The sequence below is a fragment of the Coccomyxa subellipsoidea genome (assembly GCF_000258705.1).
Source record: "Coccomyxa subellipsoidea C-169, whole genome shotgun sequence".
Lineage (NCBI taxonomy): Eukaryota > Viridiplantae > Chlorophyta > Trebouxiophyceae > Coccomyxaceae > Coccomyxa > Coccomyxa subellipsoidea.
In genome coordinates this window covers 961,157-979,899 of record NW_005178041.1, presented here as the reverse complement: position 1 = coordinate 979,899, position 18,743 = coordinate 961,157, and the positions used below count along the sequence as shown (strand labels likewise).

The 18,743-nt window shown below is 56.1% G+C and overlaps 2 protein-coding genes across 2 annotated transcripts; one reads left to right on the top strand and one right to left on the bottom strand.

The window, feature by feature from the left end:
* Positions 1 to 71: 71 nt before the first annotated feature.
* On the bottom strand, positions 72 to 3,762 carry COCSUDRAFT_46076 (hypothetical protein; the record flags this gene model as incomplete). Its single annotated transcript, XM_005650895.1, has 7 exons — positions 3,621 to 3,762; positions 2,498 to 2,966; positions 1,838 to 2,251; positions 1,593 to 1,649; positions 1,034 to 1,355; positions 554 to 745; positions 72 to 196 (listed from the first exon to the last, which is right to left on the bottom strand). The coding sequence occupies exons 2-7, from the start codon at positions 2,786 to 2,788 to the stop codon at positions 72 to 74; spliced, it is 1,401 nt and encodes a 466-aa protein (XP_005650952.1). The 5' UTR covers positions 2,789 to 2,966; positions 3,621 to 3,762.
* Positions 3,763 to 5,585: 1,823 nt separating this feature from the next.
* Positions 5,586 to 18,203, top strand: COCSUDRAFT_52325 (hypothetical protein; the record flags this gene model as incomplete). The annotated part of the gene is made up of 22 exons (XM_005650894.1): positions 5,586 to 5,712; positions 6,520 to 6,677; positions 7,078 to 7,248; positions 7,565 to 7,751; positions 8,090 to 8,217; positions 8,665 to 8,793; positions 9,100 to 9,250; positions 9,540 to 9,745; positions 10,178 to 10,421; positions 10,707 to 10,861; positions 11,289 to 11,454; positions 11,882 to 12,096; positions 12,472 to 12,723; positions 13,228 to 13,446; positions 13,966 to 14,109; positions 14,540 to 14,701; positions 15,022 to 15,180; positions 15,559 to 15,747; positions 16,073 to 16,199; positions 16,731 to 16,873; positions 17,245 to 17,417; positions 17,837 to 18,203. 22 exons carry the CDS (start codon positions 5,586 to 5,588, stop codon positions 17,961 to 17,963), a joined length of 3,732 nt encoding a protein of 1,243 aa, XP_005650951.1. The 3' UTR covers positions 17,964 to 18,203.
* Between the last annotated feature and the right edge of the window lie 540 nt (positions 18,204 to 18,743).

Sequence of the window (18,743 nt, the reverse complement as noted above, 5' to 3'; positions counted from 1 at the left end):
GCGCCGTGGCAGGCGCCAAAACAGGTCTCCTCCTGCCTGGCTGACCAGCCATGTGAGGCGTTCCCGCCACCTCACACAGTGGTGAAGGTGATGAAGCAGATGTCGCGGATGATGCCGATGCCAAAGTCGTAGCCGAAGGCCTGACCAATCTGAATTCCGTAGCGCACTCCGCCGTCCGGGATGTTGTTGGGTTGCACTGCAGCGCACACAGACACCCTCGTCAGCAGTCTTGTGTGCTGCATGCAGAGCTGTGCACCATGCAGCGGGACATGCATGAGCTGCCCAATCTGACGCGGTCACTCTCCTTCGTCCCAAATGTGATCATGCTCTGGACACCAGGTACGCACCTAAGCAACATATTCATTCGGTGCCCTAATCAGCCGGCTTCTCCTGCCGCACTCTCCTGCCTTGCTCTAGAGAGTTACTCCCTGGTGATCAGGCGCTACTGATCAACCTTACAATCCATCTCCGTGGAAACAGAGGATCCTAAACATGACTAAGGACTATACGTATAACACCCATGAACAGGAGAGCTGAGGGGTGAGTAACTGACCCCCATCGGGGAGGTTGATGAGGAGGCCGTCGGAGGTGGGCTGCAGAGTGAAGCCGTGGCCGATGGTGGCGTCGGGCGGCAGCTGCAGCGTCGTCTGCAGCGTGCGTCCGATGTCCTGCAGCTCCGGCAGCAGCCACTGCGCCGGGTTGGGGATCACGATGCCCACCTTGGGGAAACTCCCAAAGTAGCGGTCTGCGCGCGCACAGAGCATTTAATAGTAAAATGCGCAAGCCTAGAGGAGCCCTTGCTGACCAGCACTCTTCAACTTACAGCCTAATTCCGCTGCCAAGGGTGCAGTGCCCCTAAGCAGCCTTCCCACCGCATGTTCCCAGCTCTGGTCGCATTTCAACCGCGTCCCTTCCACAATGGGGTGATCTTGCTGCAGAACACGGCAGTGCCAGGCATGCATTTTTATATACGGGCAACAGATATGATCTGCATGCGCATGGGAGAAGACTGAGCGGCAGGAAGGGTGCGTACCCACGCAGAAGTTGAAGCCGGTGCCGAAGAAGGGCGTGGCGATGCGCGTGCCCAGGATGAGCGAGATCTCCGAGCCCGACACCGAGGGGCCGTCAAAGGGGGTCGTCGCGTCGATGCGCAGGGGTCCTGGAAGCTTATCGACAGGTGTCCCCGCGAACGCTGTGCCGTCCGTGGCAGTGTATGCTGTTGTCGGCTGGGCCTGGTAGCCGGCGGTCTTTGACTGCTGCTCCGTTGCCAGCCGCAGCGGGCCCGGCAGCGCGTTTGGCAGGTTGGGGTCCAGGGAGACCCCGTTGTCTGAGCTGGTGCTCTTAGGCTGCAGGTCCTGCAGGGGACATGGTGACAAGTAGTGATTTTTAGAGACTCCTTCCTGACAATGAAGTAAGAGTGCCGAGCTCCTGCCTAGAGCGTCTACAGGCTTGGAAAGAGCACTTTGCCACATCAAGATTGCTGCCACCCCTCTGCATGCCTTTTAGAAATGGTGTGCACTGCCTCAAACCAAATCCGCACAATTGCCACAGAGGCTAGTGCTGGCCAGCAAGGGAGGCATGCAGCTGCATACCTGCGCAAGTGAGGTGCTTGCCGCACTGTCAGCAGTGGCTGTCGACCTTGCAGCCGCCTGGACAAGCACCCACACCCATCAGAGAGGACACAAATGTATTTTTCCCAACCGACTTTGCTCCAATGTTGCGAAATTTGCTCCCTCTTCAAGATCCTCCTCTGTCCACCACCACCATGCTATGTGGAACTGCGCAACATAGGACAATTGCGCATAAGTGGAAATTTAAGCAAGGGACAGTCACGCACTGGAGCAGAAGCTGAGAGCTGTTTTGGCGCCACGTTAGTCGCCGCGCCATTCACCGACGTCACAGTGCCGCCAACAGCACTGGAACCTGCCGCGGCCTCCGCCGTACCCGCCGGCTTCTTCTTCTTCTTCTTTGCGTACGAGGTGTAAAGATCGGCGTCCGGCGACGCAGCCGCGGATAGTGAGTCAGCGCTCATTGGCGCGAATGCGGCATCGGCCGCCGCTGGCGCGGCCGGCTGGGGGGCCGGCGCGAGCGCGTAGCTGAGGCTGTAGTCGTTGCTGCCGGCCTGCAGCAGCCGCCGGCCGCCGGCCGATTGCGCGGCCAGCGCGGCGGCGGCCGGGCCCGGGGCTGGCGCGCCGGTGTGTGGGTCGGCCGGCCCGAGGTGGTTCACCGCGTTGTAGAGCGCTGATGATAGCTGCGTCAGCCAAATGCACAGCCGCATGAGAACTGCCTTGTATTTGCAGATGTGCTTGGACAAGCATCCCAAACTGGGGTTCAGACACTTTGTGTTACTGCAGGCTTTTGCTAGGTGGCAGACAATGGATGGCACACAGGCATAGGCCAATATCTGTCCAACACAAGCTGTCACTTTATTCTGCGTTGGCATACAATCAGAGAGACGGGGGGGGGGGGGGGGGGGGGGGGGCGGAGTAGGGGTCACCTGTGGTCTAATAAAGTATCCCACGTCTGACTTCCAAAGTGGGGCATGTTGGTTGATGGCGGCTATGCTCTTTTGCTGTAAATCATCGCTGTACCTGTTGCTGGCAGTTGGCACCACCCCGCTGCTGGCTACCGCGTCTGAAACTTGTGAAAAAATAGACCCCGCTGCCTGGTCCAATCCCTGTATTTGTGCTTGTGCTTCCTGGTCTGTGAGAAGCAAGCTGCGCCCTGCTCCTGCTGAAAGGCCTAGACAGCAGCACAGGGCCAAAGCTGCTAAGAGCAGCCTGGCCATTTGTGGGCGCTCCTATGCCACGGACGCTCTGCCTTTGGCCCGCTGCCTTGTGTGCCACGGCCTGCCACACAGGCCTAGCTGGGCTGGTCTGGGAGGCTGCCTTCTCAGCTAGCACTTCCTTGGACACAGCTACAGCTGCAGCTCCTGGGCCAATGCTGCCTCTAACGGATCTATGAGCCTGCACACGAGTTGGGGTGGTCAGTGTTCTGCAAAGTCCTGCTCACCTTGTGTTTAGAGCCATATAATGGGAGCATCGCCGTGGCCTAGTTCTTCCTCGGTCTGCGTTTGGGTGCAGGGCTCTACAAATATCACGTTAATTGCCTACAATTCGGTGTCTCTCGGAATGCGAAGGTGGATAGGATTCAGGAGGACTCCATCTTGCTCAACAACTTTGTGTCTCTGCAACATCAAGAAACTGACAGGGGCAGCTGTACAGGTAAATATGCAGTCTACCGCAATTTACGTATTACAAACCTTATCAGAAACCACCGGGCAGGACTAGAATGCCTGCAACCCAAAAAGGTGCTGCTAGCTGTCTAGTATAGAACAAAATGGTCTGTCGCTGGGCACTTCCTAGCCTCCCGGTCGGCATGATCTTGGCATTCAGACGTGAGGGCTTTACAATGAAAGCCTAAAATGTGTCGTGTAAATGGCCGACAACACCCATACACAACGTCGCCAGCTCGTGTTGGTGACAACCCTTGACAAAGTTCATGCCGGAAGTGCCTCCGGAACAGCCGCCCGGTCTGCTATGCTGTCTGTTGGTCCTGGACTAGTCTACTGAGCATTAGTGCCCTCTATCTCCTAGTATCTGCCACTAGTGCTGTCCCACCTGGTGTCCGCCCCGTGGCCGTTGGATTTCCTTGCTCGCCTTTCGTGACCGTCCCGACTAAGACCGCACTAACTGACGACGAGGTATATCTGAATTGGGGTCAGAAGCTCCTTGAAATTGGCTTTAGGACTCTTTATAAGACGAGCACAGCCTGTTTCGGTGCAAAATCCTCGTCGTCAGAAAAGGACAGAAGGCGCAGCTGATTAATCCTGATTAGGCTTTCAGGGTTCTCCAACCACAAGTTCTGCGGCGTCCCTATGAGGGTGGATGGTTTCAATTGGTTCCCACGGAATTGGGAGTTTTGAGTTCCCATCTTGGATCACAGTTGCTATTGACTGAGTCCATCCTTGTTTTCTGAAGTTGTGGTGCTGCATTGGACTCGACATCAGCATTTTGCGGGGTCTAATTGGCCCAGGTTGAGCACGTGCATCGTTTGCTAGCATCCAGTCATAAGCCTGATGGTCACTTGACAGTGCAGACTTCTATTATAGAAGCCTGATGTCGGATGAGCCTCGCTCCCGCCGTGCTGCACGGCCAGCCAGCAAGGCTGCTGGAGCATTGGCCAAATTGGCTGAGCTTCGGCGTTCTGGTGCCAAACACGGAGCTGTGTATGACGTCAAAGAAGAGGAGAATGTGTACGATGTCGTCGAGGAGAGTGAATATGCCGATATTGTTGCCAAGAGGCGCGATGCGGGAGGTATATGCATCTGGCAGAGCACCAAATCTGTGATACATAAAGACTTGAAGCGTCGTGTAAATTCCAATCATACAGATTTAATATTCCTACGTACAAGAAGGTATCACACAATGCTCATGATGAAATGGGCGCATGCCAGGGGACTTCATCGAGGATGACGATGGTATGGGCTATGTTGACGTCGGCGAGGAAGATTATTGGGAAGCAGATAGGGAAGACGCAGACGCAGATGCGCAACGAGATGAGCCTGCTGAAAAGGGAAAGAAGCGAAAGAAAGTGGACAAAGATGCAAAGGGTGAAGTCTATATAGCAAGATGTCCTGTTGATAATTGTGCTGCTTACCTGGCATGCATCAAATCTTATCAGGGCTTTCGTCCACTGACCTTTACATCTAATTCTCTTAATGTTCTGTCTTGCAGGTGCGCGCAAAAAGCAGCTTCCTGCAGTGTCCAAGGCGGCAAAGCAGAGCATTAACAAGCTGTTCTCTGCAGCCACTGGTAGGTGTTTCGTCAAAATTTCAGAGGCTTTCCCTTGATCTGTGTCAAGCGATGCAAACAATGACTTTCTACGTTGCAATGGTGCAGCCAAGGTCACTACTGTGAGGAACGATCCAGAGACCAGCCAGGCAGCTGATGCCCTGCTGGACGACATCCTGACCGACCTGGGTGACAGCAAGCCCAGCACAAGCAGGTATTTCACATACAAATCCCAGTTTTACAATACTATAGTCACACTTATCAAAGCAGACATCAAGAAGTGATTCAGATAAGTGCTCACTCGGGTGTTCACAGCGCTCAGCAAGCCGTTTGGCATTCCCTGTGCAGGGCTCATTCTCTGGCACCTGCGGGCGCTGGCACCGCTGCTCGGCCGGGTGAAAGCTTTGCACAACTTCCTGCCGGTGTTGCGCGAGCGAAGCCGCGTCCGCAGCCGTCTGTGGCGGCAGCGCGGCCGAGCAAGACGGCTCTGGCCGGCACCGCTGCCAGCCGCCTCTCGCGCGCTCTCCGCGATGTGCCCATGCTGGACGCTACTGTCAAAGGTGCGGCGCCGTTATTGCTACAGAGAAGTGCTGCAGAAGGAAAAGTTCAAAAATTACATAAGTAGAGACTGGGGAATGAGGAATTCAGAATTGCAGAATATTCCCAATTACCTGCCATTTATTCCACCGTGGGGGCCTTCCCGCAAGTGCAACGGTACACGATTGTGTGTGCATAAGACGCTTCAATCGCTGTTTGTGTCATAGCAATCTGTGGTTTGCGGCAGAGGAGGACATGGGCTATGACGACCATGGCGGCAACGACTACAACAATGACTACAACAATGACAACATCGATGACTACGGCGGAGACGCGGGCATGGACACAGGCATGCCGGATGACCCTCCCCCAGAGTCGCCGAGTAGGCCAGGCATCAAGGCAGAGGGCGCAGAGGAGCCAGTCAGCACTAGCAAAGCTGAGGCTGCTACTGCAGCATGCGGCAACATCAGTGACTCAGCAGAGGCCCCCACGCCAACAGCAAATCGCACCGTCCAGCAGCTGGTGCATTGTTGTCCAACGAATGTCCTGCTTCTGGCATTTTGTCTCCTCCAGTGTGATGTACCTGGCTGGAAGCATGACTTTGAAGGGGAAACAAGCACAAATGAGTGGCTCCTGACTGCTTCACAGCAATCTTGAGTGTGCGCTGCGCATGAGTGTGTTACCGCACCGTTTGTGCCTCGAGAGGGTCAATTTTGCTGTGCTGTGCAGAGGGCACAGGAGGGAACGCCTGCAGGCAGCAGCACCGGCGGCGGCAGCGCGCCAAAGACCCCCTGGCGTACCCCTCCGCCGACTTTTGCTGAGGTGGCAACGCCGCTCACCGCTGTTGCCGCCTCCGGCTGGCAGCAGCACTACGACGACGATGAGGCCGGCGAAGGTGCCAACCTCAATTCCCATATCATTGATCACATCACAAACACCTGATCTGTCCTTTCCCATTTGTCAAACAGATCACCTGCTGCATGCTGCGCAGCAGAGCTTCATAACAATGCCACCCTCAAGACTGCGAACACAGCATGCGCATGTGCACTGCATGCGGCGCTGTATTGAGTGGGAGGCATGTGTAAGGGGGAGTTAAAATGAATAATAGAATATTAATATTGCTATCTTGGGTGTCGACTGCACGCCAAACATATATCGATTTAAGACAAGGATCTGGTGGGTCTTGCAGGAGGCGAGGACAGGCCGGATGGAGAGGTGAAGGAGGAGCCAAAAGAGGAGTGGGTGGACGATGGTAGCCTGCCACTGGTGGACGGCACGCTGCCCTTCTTCCTGCTGGATGCGCACGAAGAGGCCGCCACCCCGGGCACCGTGTACCTGTTCGGCAAGGTGCCTCCTGTCTCAGCCGCCCTGCAGGAGTTACTCCTGTATCTCTGCCAATGACATGCGCGCCAGGCACCTTCTCTTCACAGATGAGCACGTTTATTGGTTGCTAATGCCAAGCGGCAGACTGAGAGCAACTCTGAAAGCTGCACCCTGTGAAAGCCACTGTGTCATTTTGCACTGGTCTTTACAGCAGCAGTCAGTAACGCGTGAATAACAACTCAGATGTCAAGCAGACCTTCATGCCTGAAGGACGATGCCAGACAAGACCCCAGGCTTGAGGTGAACGATCCAGCACTGCGGCACATGCACAGGCCTGCATCAGTGCAAACGCGCATGGGGCCAGTATATCACAAGGCGCTGAGCAATCAATTGAGGCGTGTCTGAGAGGCTGAGTGTGGCGCAGGTGCCAAACGGAGGGCAGCACCAGTCGTGCTGCGCGGTGCTGGAGGGCTGCATGCGCTGCATCTTCTTCGTGCCGCAGCCGGGCACATTCACCGGCGCGGAGCTGACGCGGCTGGAGGCCGAGGCCGCCGCCAACCCCGGAGCCAAGGGGCCTCTCCTGCGCCACCTGCATGTAAGAGAGCACTCTGAAATGGTTCTCACTCTGCCGTGTCCCTGCTGATCAGGGCGCATTATAAGGGCAGCCTGATATTGGAGACTTCAGCCCTTCAGTTTACTCGGGTTTGCTCTCTTGGCGACACACCAACAGGGGATGGGTGAGTTAGACCACGAGACACAAGAATGGTGATGCGCATGTGTGCTAACTCTTGAAGATTTTAATGAACCGTACAGCGGAATGCAGATTTTTCAGACTTTGCCTGGGGCCGTGTCCCCTTCACACGAGTCCTGGTCAACAGATATTGACCGAGCAGCTCTGCTTGCGCACACAGGAGCAGGCGGCGGCGCTGAAGGCCGAGGTGAGGGCGGTGCTGGCAGAGCACGGCATCGACAAATTTGTGATCAAGCCGGTGCGGCGCAACTACGCATTCGAGCTGGACAGCGTGCCCCACGGAGAGCAGTGGGTCCTCAAAGTGCGCTACTCCGCCGCCAAGCCCTCGCTGCCCAACGGCCTAGAGGGTACGCGCCCTATGCACCCTGTCTTGTTACCCTGTCAAAAGGCGCACTGGCTTGCTTGGATCTGGTGAGCCCAACAGAGGGAGCTGTTACCTGCACATTGTATGCAGACACCCCTTGCATCTAAGCATAAATGCGTATTGTATTGACATACCTGTGGCTGTGGCATTGTCCTTTGCTCCTTTCAACGGTGCTGACACAGCGGGCTAGATGCCAGCCCAGGCCACAAAAGCTTTTTTATCGATGCATGCAAGATGAGGGTACAGGTAAGGGTGAAACTGTGACGTGACACGGTCATGAGTGGGAAGGGTCTGTCAGAACACCACTGCTGCTGTGTGCAGGGGAGCACTTTGTGGGGGTGTTTGGCGCGCAGCAGAGCGTGCTGGAGTCTGTGCTGCTCAAGCGCCGCATCATGGGCCCCTCCTGGATCAGCCTCAGCTGCCCCACCCGCGTCGACGCCAGCAAGCAGGCGCGCCCTCTTCACCTTCTGCATTATTATAAATGTTATTACACCAGTTTCCTGCCAAAAGGCAAGATATGTCCTACAAACAAGCTGCAAAAAGGCTGCCCACCATCCCACCCCTTGTTAGATTCGCCAGATCCAAGCAAGACCCAATCAACCGTGGGCACGGTGCTCAGTATTTATGCCGCCCCTTTCCAGCCAAGACCTTCTGCACACTCTCCCACAAATGGCACTGCTGCATGCATCTCATCTTGCGAGTTGCATAGGAATGTGTGCTCGCCCAAAGATTTGACTGCAAGTAAGCCGTATGACGCAATTACTCTGAGACTCACGTTACAGAAAGGATAAGGAACCTACTGTTAGACTTACCTTGCGGTCCTGACCTCTCTTACAATCAAGACTCGCCCAGCGTGCAAAGGGCTCGTCCTGAAGTGAGGCTTTGCGTGGCATCAGGTGAGCTGGTGCAAGCTGGAAGTCAAGGTGGAGGGCCACAAGAATGTCAGCTCCAAGTGCGCCGGGCAGCAGGAGCCGCCGCCGCTCATCGTCGCCGCTCTCAACCTGAAGACATCCCTACACCCACAGGCGAGTTTCCCGCCCTACTCTTCTGTCCCACCCACACATGTTTTGTTAGCGCCCTCAGCGCCTCCACTCTTGCTTTAAATTTCCCAACGGCACCTACTTTCTTGTGAGCCCAAGACCAAACATCAGAGTGGAGGCACTGGGGGAACAGCACAGGTACAACTGGGAGGCCGATAAATGCTTTGCCAGCCTCCTTACCGTGAGCACCTTCATGCTCATGTGTCCAGACCAAACGCAAGACACACCCTGGGACCCGCGGTCATTTTGATTGGCAGCGGCTGATCCGTGGCTTGTTTTGTTGCGGCGCAGGCGAACACGAACGAGGTGGTGGCGGCGAGCGTGGTGTATCTGCCGGCGGTGAACCTGGACCGGCCGCTGAGCAAGGCGGCCTGGAACAGCAGCCGCTCCCTGCGCCATTTCTCCGTCCTGCGCAAGCTCGACGGCCAGCCCTTCCCTGCAGGTGCGTTTTGTGGCCAGACTAACTATAAACCAGCGCAAACGCAGGGGCCGAAATGACCAAGCCAGCGCTTGTCAGCAGCAGCACCTTCGCACAGCTGCACAGGCGGCACATTCTCACCCCAGACCACAATCGTCTTGTGCACTCAAATAGCGCTACAGGAAATTCTGTGCTATCGACCCGAGTGCAGGCTCTCCTCGTGACAATGTGGCGACAGACTGCGCTTGCCATTGCCCTTCCTTGTGCGATATTGGGAGGCGCCACGACATCGGGTGCGTGGCTGCGCGCGCAGGCTTTGAGGCAAAGGTGCAGGCGGTGAATGCAAGCGAGATGGGGCGGCGCAACGGCGGCACCATGCTCAGCGCGCAAGCGTCCGAGCGCTCGCTGCTGATGAATCTGCTGGCGCGGCTGCGCGCGCTCGACGCCGACGTGCTTGTGGGCCACAACATTGCCGCCTTCGACCTGGACGTCCTCTTGCACCGCCTGCAGCACCACAAGGTGAGGGGCTTGTTCTGTTTGTAGTGCAACGGCTGCCGAGAAGTGCGCACCAAATTACACATCACGCTGTATCTGCAGAGCCCATCTTCGGTGCCTACGCAGGCGACGCAAGCCAGAAATGCGGCCTTTTCCACTGTGCAGTGCAAAAACTACTGGGAAATATGTGCGCAACAATGTCATCTTGACAAATTTAAACGCCTTTGCAGTGCCCATCCTTCTGTGGCCTCCAAGGCTAGCCAATCTGAATCCATTGTCCCACGCACTACATGTGCTCTGGAGGCAGATGATATGCGCATGGAGGGCGCGTGACGTCCAATCGGATAATAAGAGCTCGCCGGTCAGTGCCAGCACAGTGCTCGAAATGCCGTATTCTCCTACTAATGACAAGGATCTGCGCTGTTCTATCAAGCGGAGTCATGTGTGCGAGCGCAGGTGCCGCAGTGGAGCCGGGTGGGGCGGCTGCGGCGGAGCACGTTCCCTAGCCTGGGCGGCGGCGGCGGCAGCTTCGGCGGCGGCGCGGGGCCGGGCCTCATGACGGCGATGGCGGGCCGGCTGATCTGCGACACCTATCTAGGCGCGCGCGAGCTGTTACATGAGGTCGACTACACCATGGCCACCCTCGCACGCATCCACCTCGGCCAGACCCGCTCGGACCTCGCCGCTGCCGACGTGCCCGGTGGGTCTCATTTTGGCTCAAACTTGACTTCCTGCGGACTGCTGAGGCATCAGCGGCATGACGCCTAATGGATCTGCATGCATTCTCTGTATCGCAAAGCGACATGAGACGTGAGGATGGATGTATCATTGAGCTTGGAAGAGAAGGTCTCCATTTGTCAAGTGAAGGGCTCATTTTCTGAGGGTGGGGGGCGGACTGTCAATATCTGATATTTTGCTTGGGCCGTTGACTCGTTTTTATCACCGATCCTTTACAGTGCTCCTTTGAGGATAAGTGTGCCCGCAGGCAAGTACGAGGCGGCGCCGAAGCTGATGGAGTTGGTGCAGCACACGGAGAGCGACGCGTGGCTGGCCCTGTCCCTGGCCATGCACCTCAACCTGCTGCCCCTCTCCCGCCAACTCTCCTGCCTCTCCGGATCCCTGTGGTCCCGCACCCTCCAGGCATGCCCCCTGCCCTCCCTTCTCTCTGCATCACATCCCTCTAGGAAGCAGCTTCTAGGGACCAAATGCACGGGCAAACCCCAGTACAAGACTTCTACCTGCCTGCTAATACACCTCCACAGGCGCGTGGTGCTCGACCCAGCATTCATGACCACACCCAAGTAAATGCGCTCCTTGATCAGCTGCAAGTCAGGAATGAGTCACTACGAGCTGGGATCTGCGGTCTGTTGCAAGAGTGTTTTTAGTGCATCTGAAGGCAGTCATCTGAGGCACCATGCGCCACCTCCATTTGCTGACACTGGATGTTCGACCCCACATTCTGTGCGCACATGCACCCTGCTGGAATGCGCTGGTTAGGTCAAGTGGAATATCTGTTGAAATCTGGGCTGTGTGCTCCCTCGCGACGTGGGCCGGTGATGCAATGCAGGGCCAGCGGGCGCAGCGCATAGAGATGCTGCTGCTGCACGAGTTCTACGCGCGCAAGTTCCTGCTGCCGGACAAGCTCAGCGGCCGCGAGCGCGAGCGCCTGGCACGCCGCCAGCACGCGGCCGCGCACGCCGACGACGGCGAGGCCTTCGAGGAGGTCAAGGCCGGTGCGCCACCCCTCTCAAGCCCACAGTTGGTACCCTCTACAGAGTGCTGCATGGCGACAGCTTCCACGTGCATGCTACTTCAAGCGGTCATTTACTGCAATACACGGTCAGAAATGGTTCTGGCTCCCAGCAGTGAGAGTTGGCTGCAGGGCAGTCTTGAACTTGCTTCTCCCTGAATGTGATTGGATGGAGGAGGAGGAGGATATTTGCAACCTGTTATCTCATTGCAAGACGCCAAGATCACTGATGAGCAAGGCAAGCTCTTCACATGCAGGTTGCAGCAAAGCAGACCACCTATCACATAGTTTGTGATCGCTCGGGTCTTGGATTCTGTGATTGCCGTTGACCGGATCTTCTTTTATGTTCTCCTCTCCCACCATTGTCATAGAAAAGCAGCACAGTGAGAAGTGGGACGTGCCTGACGCAGGTGGGAAGAAGGGCAAGGCACAGTACGCGGGGGGCCTTGTGCTGGAGCCCAAGAAGGGCCTGTACAACAGCATCGTGCTGCTGCTGGACTTCAACTCCCTCTACCCCTCCATCATCCAGGAGTACAACATCTGCTTCACCACCGTGCGCCGCCCCAAGGACGGCTCCATTGCGCCCCTGCCAGAGCCCTCCCACGACCTCGCCGTCCTGCCCAAGGTAGCATTCCTGCTAATTATTATCCTGATCCGTCTTGTTTCATGCATTCTTTGCAGGACCAGAGCCGCATAGTGCCACTGCGAGAGTAGGAAGATAGGGATCTCCCGCACGCCCCTGGTTTGAGCAGACATAGGCGGCTTGATATGATTCACAGCACACAGCGCAGAGGTGGAGCCGTTGAAGAGGGGTGCACCGATAGGTTGCATGGTTCAGAAGGCGAGGTATATTCCTCCTTGTCAGCGCCCGATCATGAAGCATGACCCAGCAGCAGCAGGGCTCTTCGTATGGCATTGCAAGTTTCCTCCCTGCACCACATGCGGGACTCCTTGAGCGTCAACTCTGTTTTTTTTATAATCAAAATCACCGCGCTCGCAGGTGATCCGGGGGCTGGTGCAACGGCGCCGGGAGGTGAAGTCTCTGCTGGCGAATGAGCGCGACGGTGTGCGGCGGCAGCAATTGGACATCCGGCAGCAGGCGCTCAAGCTGACGGCCAACTCCATGTACGGCTGCCTCGGCTTCTCCGCCTCGCGCTTCTTTGCGCGACCCCTGGCCGAGCTTGTTACCGCGCAGGGGCGAGACATCCTCCAGTCCACCGTCGACCTCGTCCAGTCATCGGTCGGCCTCGAGGTGATGAGCTCATTCACGACTATGCCGTCATGGCTGTATGATGCCACATGACGTTGATACGAGTTGCATGCACATGCATGCATTCGGAAGTGCAGGAGAGTCAGGTCCCCCGATGTGCATGCTTTGGACCTGAGTCTCTGTGTCTGACCGCTGCGCTGGTGCCGGTCCTTGGCGTTCTGGCTATTGCCTTTCGCTTGCTTGCAGTAGCATATGCCTGTGTGGCCCAGGTGCAGTAACATCGTTTCGGGTGCAGCGCTGACAGCTAGTGTAACATAACCGTTGATGATTTTGCCACTCCCCTTCTGAATTTACTGCAATGCTTTCACATGATGATGCCCACTCTATTCATGCAGGCGGGCGCACATGCCCTGTCTGACAGCAACCAGCAGCTGCAGCCGGGACCTTTAGGGTTTCTGAACCCTTTTCACCCGCGCACGCAGGACATGTACGGCGACATGGGTTTTCGTGATGTAGTCTCTGAACCCTCTCGATTCGCGCGCGCAGGTGATATACGGGGACACGGACAGCATAATGGTGCGGACAGACGTGGCGAAGGAGGAGGAGGCGCGGGCGATGGGGGCGCGGGTGAAGCGTGAGGTGAACAAGCGCTACAAGCTGCTGGAGATCGAGCTGGACGCGATGTACAAGTGCATGCTGCTGCTCAAGAAGAAGAAGTACGCCGCCATCAAACTCGACCGCGACGCAGCCGGCCGCACCGTAGAGGTGCGTGTGCTTTTGTGCCCTCAGCCTTTGCCCAGCTTTAGTGCTTGAAGCGGGGAAAAACACTTCTTCTCCTACTGCGTGTAGCTTGGGAAGAATTACACTGATGAGCTGTGGAGATGCACCTTGCCCACATGCTTTGCCTGGAGCAGGTCTGCAACTGGGAGTCCTCCTCTGGCTCTCATGGCATGATGTTCCCATTGCATGCTCCCTGCTCTAGAACTCCTCGCATCACATTGGAACATGCAGCACGTGGGAGAGACTGCATTGATTTCTGCACCAATGTATTGCCTCAAAACGACAAAAAAGGACAGCAATAACACTAGAGATGGTCCGCGTGCAGGCACATTCTTGATCACATTCTCTAATCTTCAATTGTCCGTGACTTTGCTGGTGTTTCCGAAATCCCTAAATCTTTGTTTTCTGCAACTCAATTTGGAGTTGGGGAGGATAAATCCTGAGGACCACTTTTGTGAGCATCACGCGGTACTCGGCGGACTAAATACTGGGCCGTGGGCGCAGGTGAAGGAGGCAAAGGGGCTGGACATGGTGCGGCGCGACTGGTGCGCGCTGGCCAAGGACTGCGGCAACTACGCCCTTGATGAGATCCTGTCCGGCCGCCCTTGCGAGGACGTCGTCTCTGCCATCCACGCCCGCCTGCGCCAGGTGCCAAACACAGTCATCCCAGACATGTCCCAAAACCGGCTCATTAGCTGCTCTCCAGCCATGCGCGATGCGCTAAGTAACCTGGCATTCCTTCAGGTGCCTCTGGTTTCAGTGGTGTTGTGTGAGGTCATGCATGCCAAGGTATGCAAAGAAAAGCTGCTCTTCAGCCGCACATCATGTCACTTGGGGGCGGTTCTCTTATAGCCTTCTGATTGGGGTGACATTCTGTAAGGTCAGCCGTGTGAATGCCCCCCATAGCAGGCATAGCCAGAAGTTTGCCAAAATGCCAGAACATAGTGGTATGACAGCAATTTGTGTTCTCCCGTGGGCTCTAAACTCAGCCTTTGGTGATCAGAGGCTGATGATTATAAAAGGTTGATGACTACGATAGGCTGACGACTCTGAGAATGTAAGTGCTGGCGGTGTGCAGGTGCGGGAGAAGGTGGATGCTGGAGCGGTGACGCTGGACAAGTTTGTGATCCACAAGCAGCTGACCAAGCGGCCGGAGGACTACCCGGACGCCAAGAACCAGCCCCACGTGCAGGTCGCCCTCCGCCGTGCAGCCGCCCACAAGCGCGAAGGCACCAAGCAGGTGCCCACACATGCCCCCACATGCCACCTGTCAGACATATGGGTAATTAAGAAGGGAATTACCGGGGTTCTCTGTAGGGCAGTATCATTGCACAGTGCAATGCACACCCCCTGGCACCATCACACGATCTCTTCATGCGGCTGGCCCAGGCCTGCGCGCTCAAGACAGCCAATTTTCTCAAAGTCAGAGCAGTATCAACTCTGCCCAAAGTTGCTTGCATTGGTCCGTGATGGGCGGTGTTCCCTGGTACATGATTTATTGCAGCTGTGTTTCTGGGACTGCAAAGTGAAGAGCTGTTGGTTGGGGCCTTGGGTGGGCAGGGAGAGACGGTGCCGTACATAATCTGCATCGAGGTTGACGAGGCCGGGCAGCCCAAGGATGGCGGTGCGGGCGGCCTGGCCGAGCGCGCATACCACCGGGAGGAGCTGGCCGCCAACCCGGCGCTGCGCGTGGATGTCCAGTACTACCTTGCCAACCAGGTGGGACCCTGTGCATCCGCACACGTGCTTTGACAGCATGCAATGCATGCAGCCAAAGCCTACTCTGAAGTCCTTAGGGTTGTGGTCCAGGCGCATAGTTAAACCAGAAGGTGGTCTGGCATGCATCTCTGCAAGTTCTACAAAATGATGACAAGCCACACACACAGTGTCAGCAGTGAGCTTGGGTTTGAATGGGATATGAGTTGCTATCAGTGCAAATGGTCACCAGCTGCTGCACCCTGCATCTCCCAAGAAATTCTTATGTCCGCTTGCACAAGTGTTGCAGGTTGCAGGATGGTTCCACTTGTGCAACCATCACAGCAAGCCTTCCGCTGATGCTGGGAAGTCAACAATATTGACTGAGCGGGTGCCTGGCAGGTGCACCCGGTGGTGTCGCGGCTGTGCGCGCCAATTGAGGGGACTGACGCGGCGCGGCTGGCAGACTGCCTCGGCCTCGACCCGGCCAAGTACCACGCGGCGGCCGCGGCCGGGTCGGGGATGCGCGACGCTCTGGAGGACGCCCTCATCGCGTCCACCGCCACCCTCGACTGCGACGCCCGCTACAAGGTGAGCGCTGCTTTTGCATTCATAATCTGCGCGGCGGTCAATCTGCACAATGTTCATCTTTGCCTGGCGCCTGTGCAGAAGTGACCCCTACAATAAAGACCCCTACAACAAAAGTTATATAGATAGAACGGGACAGCCAGGTCCTCAGAGCGCCAGCAAATTTCCATCAATCGCTTAAGCACATGCATGAGTGGCGCACGGCATCAAGTTGGCGCACAGCATCAAGGCACAGATTGTTGTCCTGCATCAAGTTCTGCTTGCTGGAGCGCCCTGCAAGCTTGCAGATCTTTCTTGATGACTAGCACATGCATTTTGATGTGCGCAGGACTGCGATCCGCTGTGGCTGACGAGTGCAGACGGCACCCGCTTCCCCTTCGTGGGAGTGCAGGACGTTCTCAGCGGGGGGGTCGCCCCTGGAGATGCGTTCGCTCCCCCGGACGCCGCCGCCACTGGTGCGCTGCTCAGCCAGCCTCCTTGACGCAGCTCGTGCATGTGACTCTAATAATCACCAAAGGTAGTGTGGAAGTGTAAGGAATATGTAGGATTTTTGTGCTCATCAACCCTGACCAAGAGACTCATTATCAAGAAGAGCAGCATTGAGAAGCCACAACAACCACCCCAATACTATCGAAACATCTCCAACCCTTTACATGGTTGACCCTGCAAGCTGATTCAGGACATTATCTACAGGACCCAGAACCTCGCTGATCTGATGTTACCTCAGGCGCAGAGTTCTGGTGAGAGGAAGTTGTCGCCACGCATTTCACTGTCTGACATCAGCATTATTATTATTGTTATTGTTACACGCTTTTCCTGCCAGGAGGCAAGGTGTGTCTGCAGACAAGCTACAGGCAAAGGTTGCCAAAATCCCACCCCTTGTTGGACTCGTCAGATCCAAGCAGGGAAACCCAAAGACACGGTGCTCAGTAGTAACCCCGTCCCCCGCCAGCCGTAGCCAACAGCATGTGCGGGTGTCTGCACAGGCTCGGGGCTGAGCGCGGCGCAGGTGGCTAACCAGGTGCGGCTGCGCGCGCGTGAGGCGGTGGCCAAGTACTATGAGGGGTCGCTGGTCTCCGACGATGAGCTCATGCCCGTCAACACACGCAACGTCTGCCTCAGGGCGCAGGTGCGCCCTCACTTCTGTCAATCTCGTGCAATCCGTCATGTGATAGCACCATGCCTGCTATTGCTCCTGGCAGAGCGAGCTCCTGCCAGGCGTGCCTGCTGCACTCCCTACCTGCCCATGAATCCCTTGTTGTTCTGCTGTGAGAATGAGCGAACTCCTTGGCTCTTTCAAGCACCTGTGATCTGCCTCATTATCCCCTCCTACTTGCCATGCTACTCTGCAGCGCTCTGTGTGTGCACAGTTCCTTGGTGCAGGCCTGCAGAGCCAGGGTTATTTCAGCACCCCTGTCTTTCACGTCATGTGATATGATCTCAAGTCCATCTTGGTTCCCGGCCCCGAGGTGTTTACCATTTCGAATTTGGGTGCTGCAGGGTGATGCGGCTCCCGGCATGGCGTCGCCGAACGTGGCGTCGGCGGGGCACATGGCGGCGGCGATGAGCGAGGCGGCGCTGTACACGCAGCTGTCGCACTTCCACCGCCTTCTGGACCCCAGCCTCGCCCTCGCCCGCCTCAAGGACGACACCGAGCGCCTGGAAGCCACCAGGCAAGGCCCTCACGCACCTGCACAGCCTCTCTGCCCATGAAGTGTTCCTACCATTATTATTGCACGCTTTTATTGCCAGAGGTCAGGTGCGTCTGCAGACAAGCTGCAAGTAGAAGGCTGCCACATACCCTATCCCCTGATGTAATTTATGAGCAGCATGGGTGCTCGTGAATGGCCATTTAAAAGTCTTGTGTCCGACAAATGGAAATTTCTCAGGCGGTGTGGGCTGCGGTGGGCCCTGCAAAGGCATGCAGTCAGTCTGTGTGATGCTGCTCGTTGGATTGATCCAGGGAGCTTTCACTGGCATGCATGTCTGCTGCGTGTGCTGCAGATGCTGAACATGCACGGCTAGACATTGCTTTGCCACAATGCAAGCTGCGTAAATCAAGCTGAGAAGGTGCTGGCTGGCCGTCCCACAGGCGGCTGGCGCCCATCAGGGAGGCCTTGGAAGCTGGCAGGAAGGCGGTGGAGCAGCTGCGCAACAGATGCGCGTACCGCTGGGTCAGCCTCGGCAGCCTCTACAATGTGACTGCCACCGGCGCATAGACTTCTGCAGCCACCCTTTTGACATGCTGCTTTGTGACATGACACAACAGAAATGCTAGGCACAAATGACAATGGAATCATGAGCGGAGAAATAGATGCTACAGTGCAGCAGTGCCCAATGTCTCAGTCCACAGATGATATCGACACCTGACTCGGTGTTGCAGTTTGACCTAAGTCCAAGAATTCATGATGTCAAGATGATAAACTTTCAGTGTTCAATCGGTGTGAAATAGCCAACATGCAAATGCAGACCCAGCCAGTGAGAAATGCATGCTTGCATTCTATTCGCTTCTTATGCATCTGCTAACGCACCATTACACGTGTTGGCGAGTCAGGTATCAATTTACAATGTAGTGAATCTTCACTCATTGACAATATCAGAGCTTGACTGAGAAAGATCTGCCACTCAATGCCACCAATACGTGGGATTGGAAGACCTTGCGCACTCAATGAAAACAGTATCAACAGATGTACGGCTGATCCACAAGTTGTCCCAGCACATGCAAAACTTTCACTCTAAAAGCATTTCAAAGAACGCCAGAAAATATCCATATGCATATGGCCACAACCACAATCATATAGGAACCTCGAACAAGTTGTGCGGCGGGCAAGAAGCCATGAATCACAATGATCTTGTTGCCTGGACAATTATCCGCTCGATGTTGCAGATCCAAGCATCATAGCTGCAACGCAGAGGTTGCAACATTCTGCTATGTTTGCTTCTAGCAAAGCTTGCACATCCAAAATGTGGACTTGAGTCCAGACACATGCTTTTGCCAA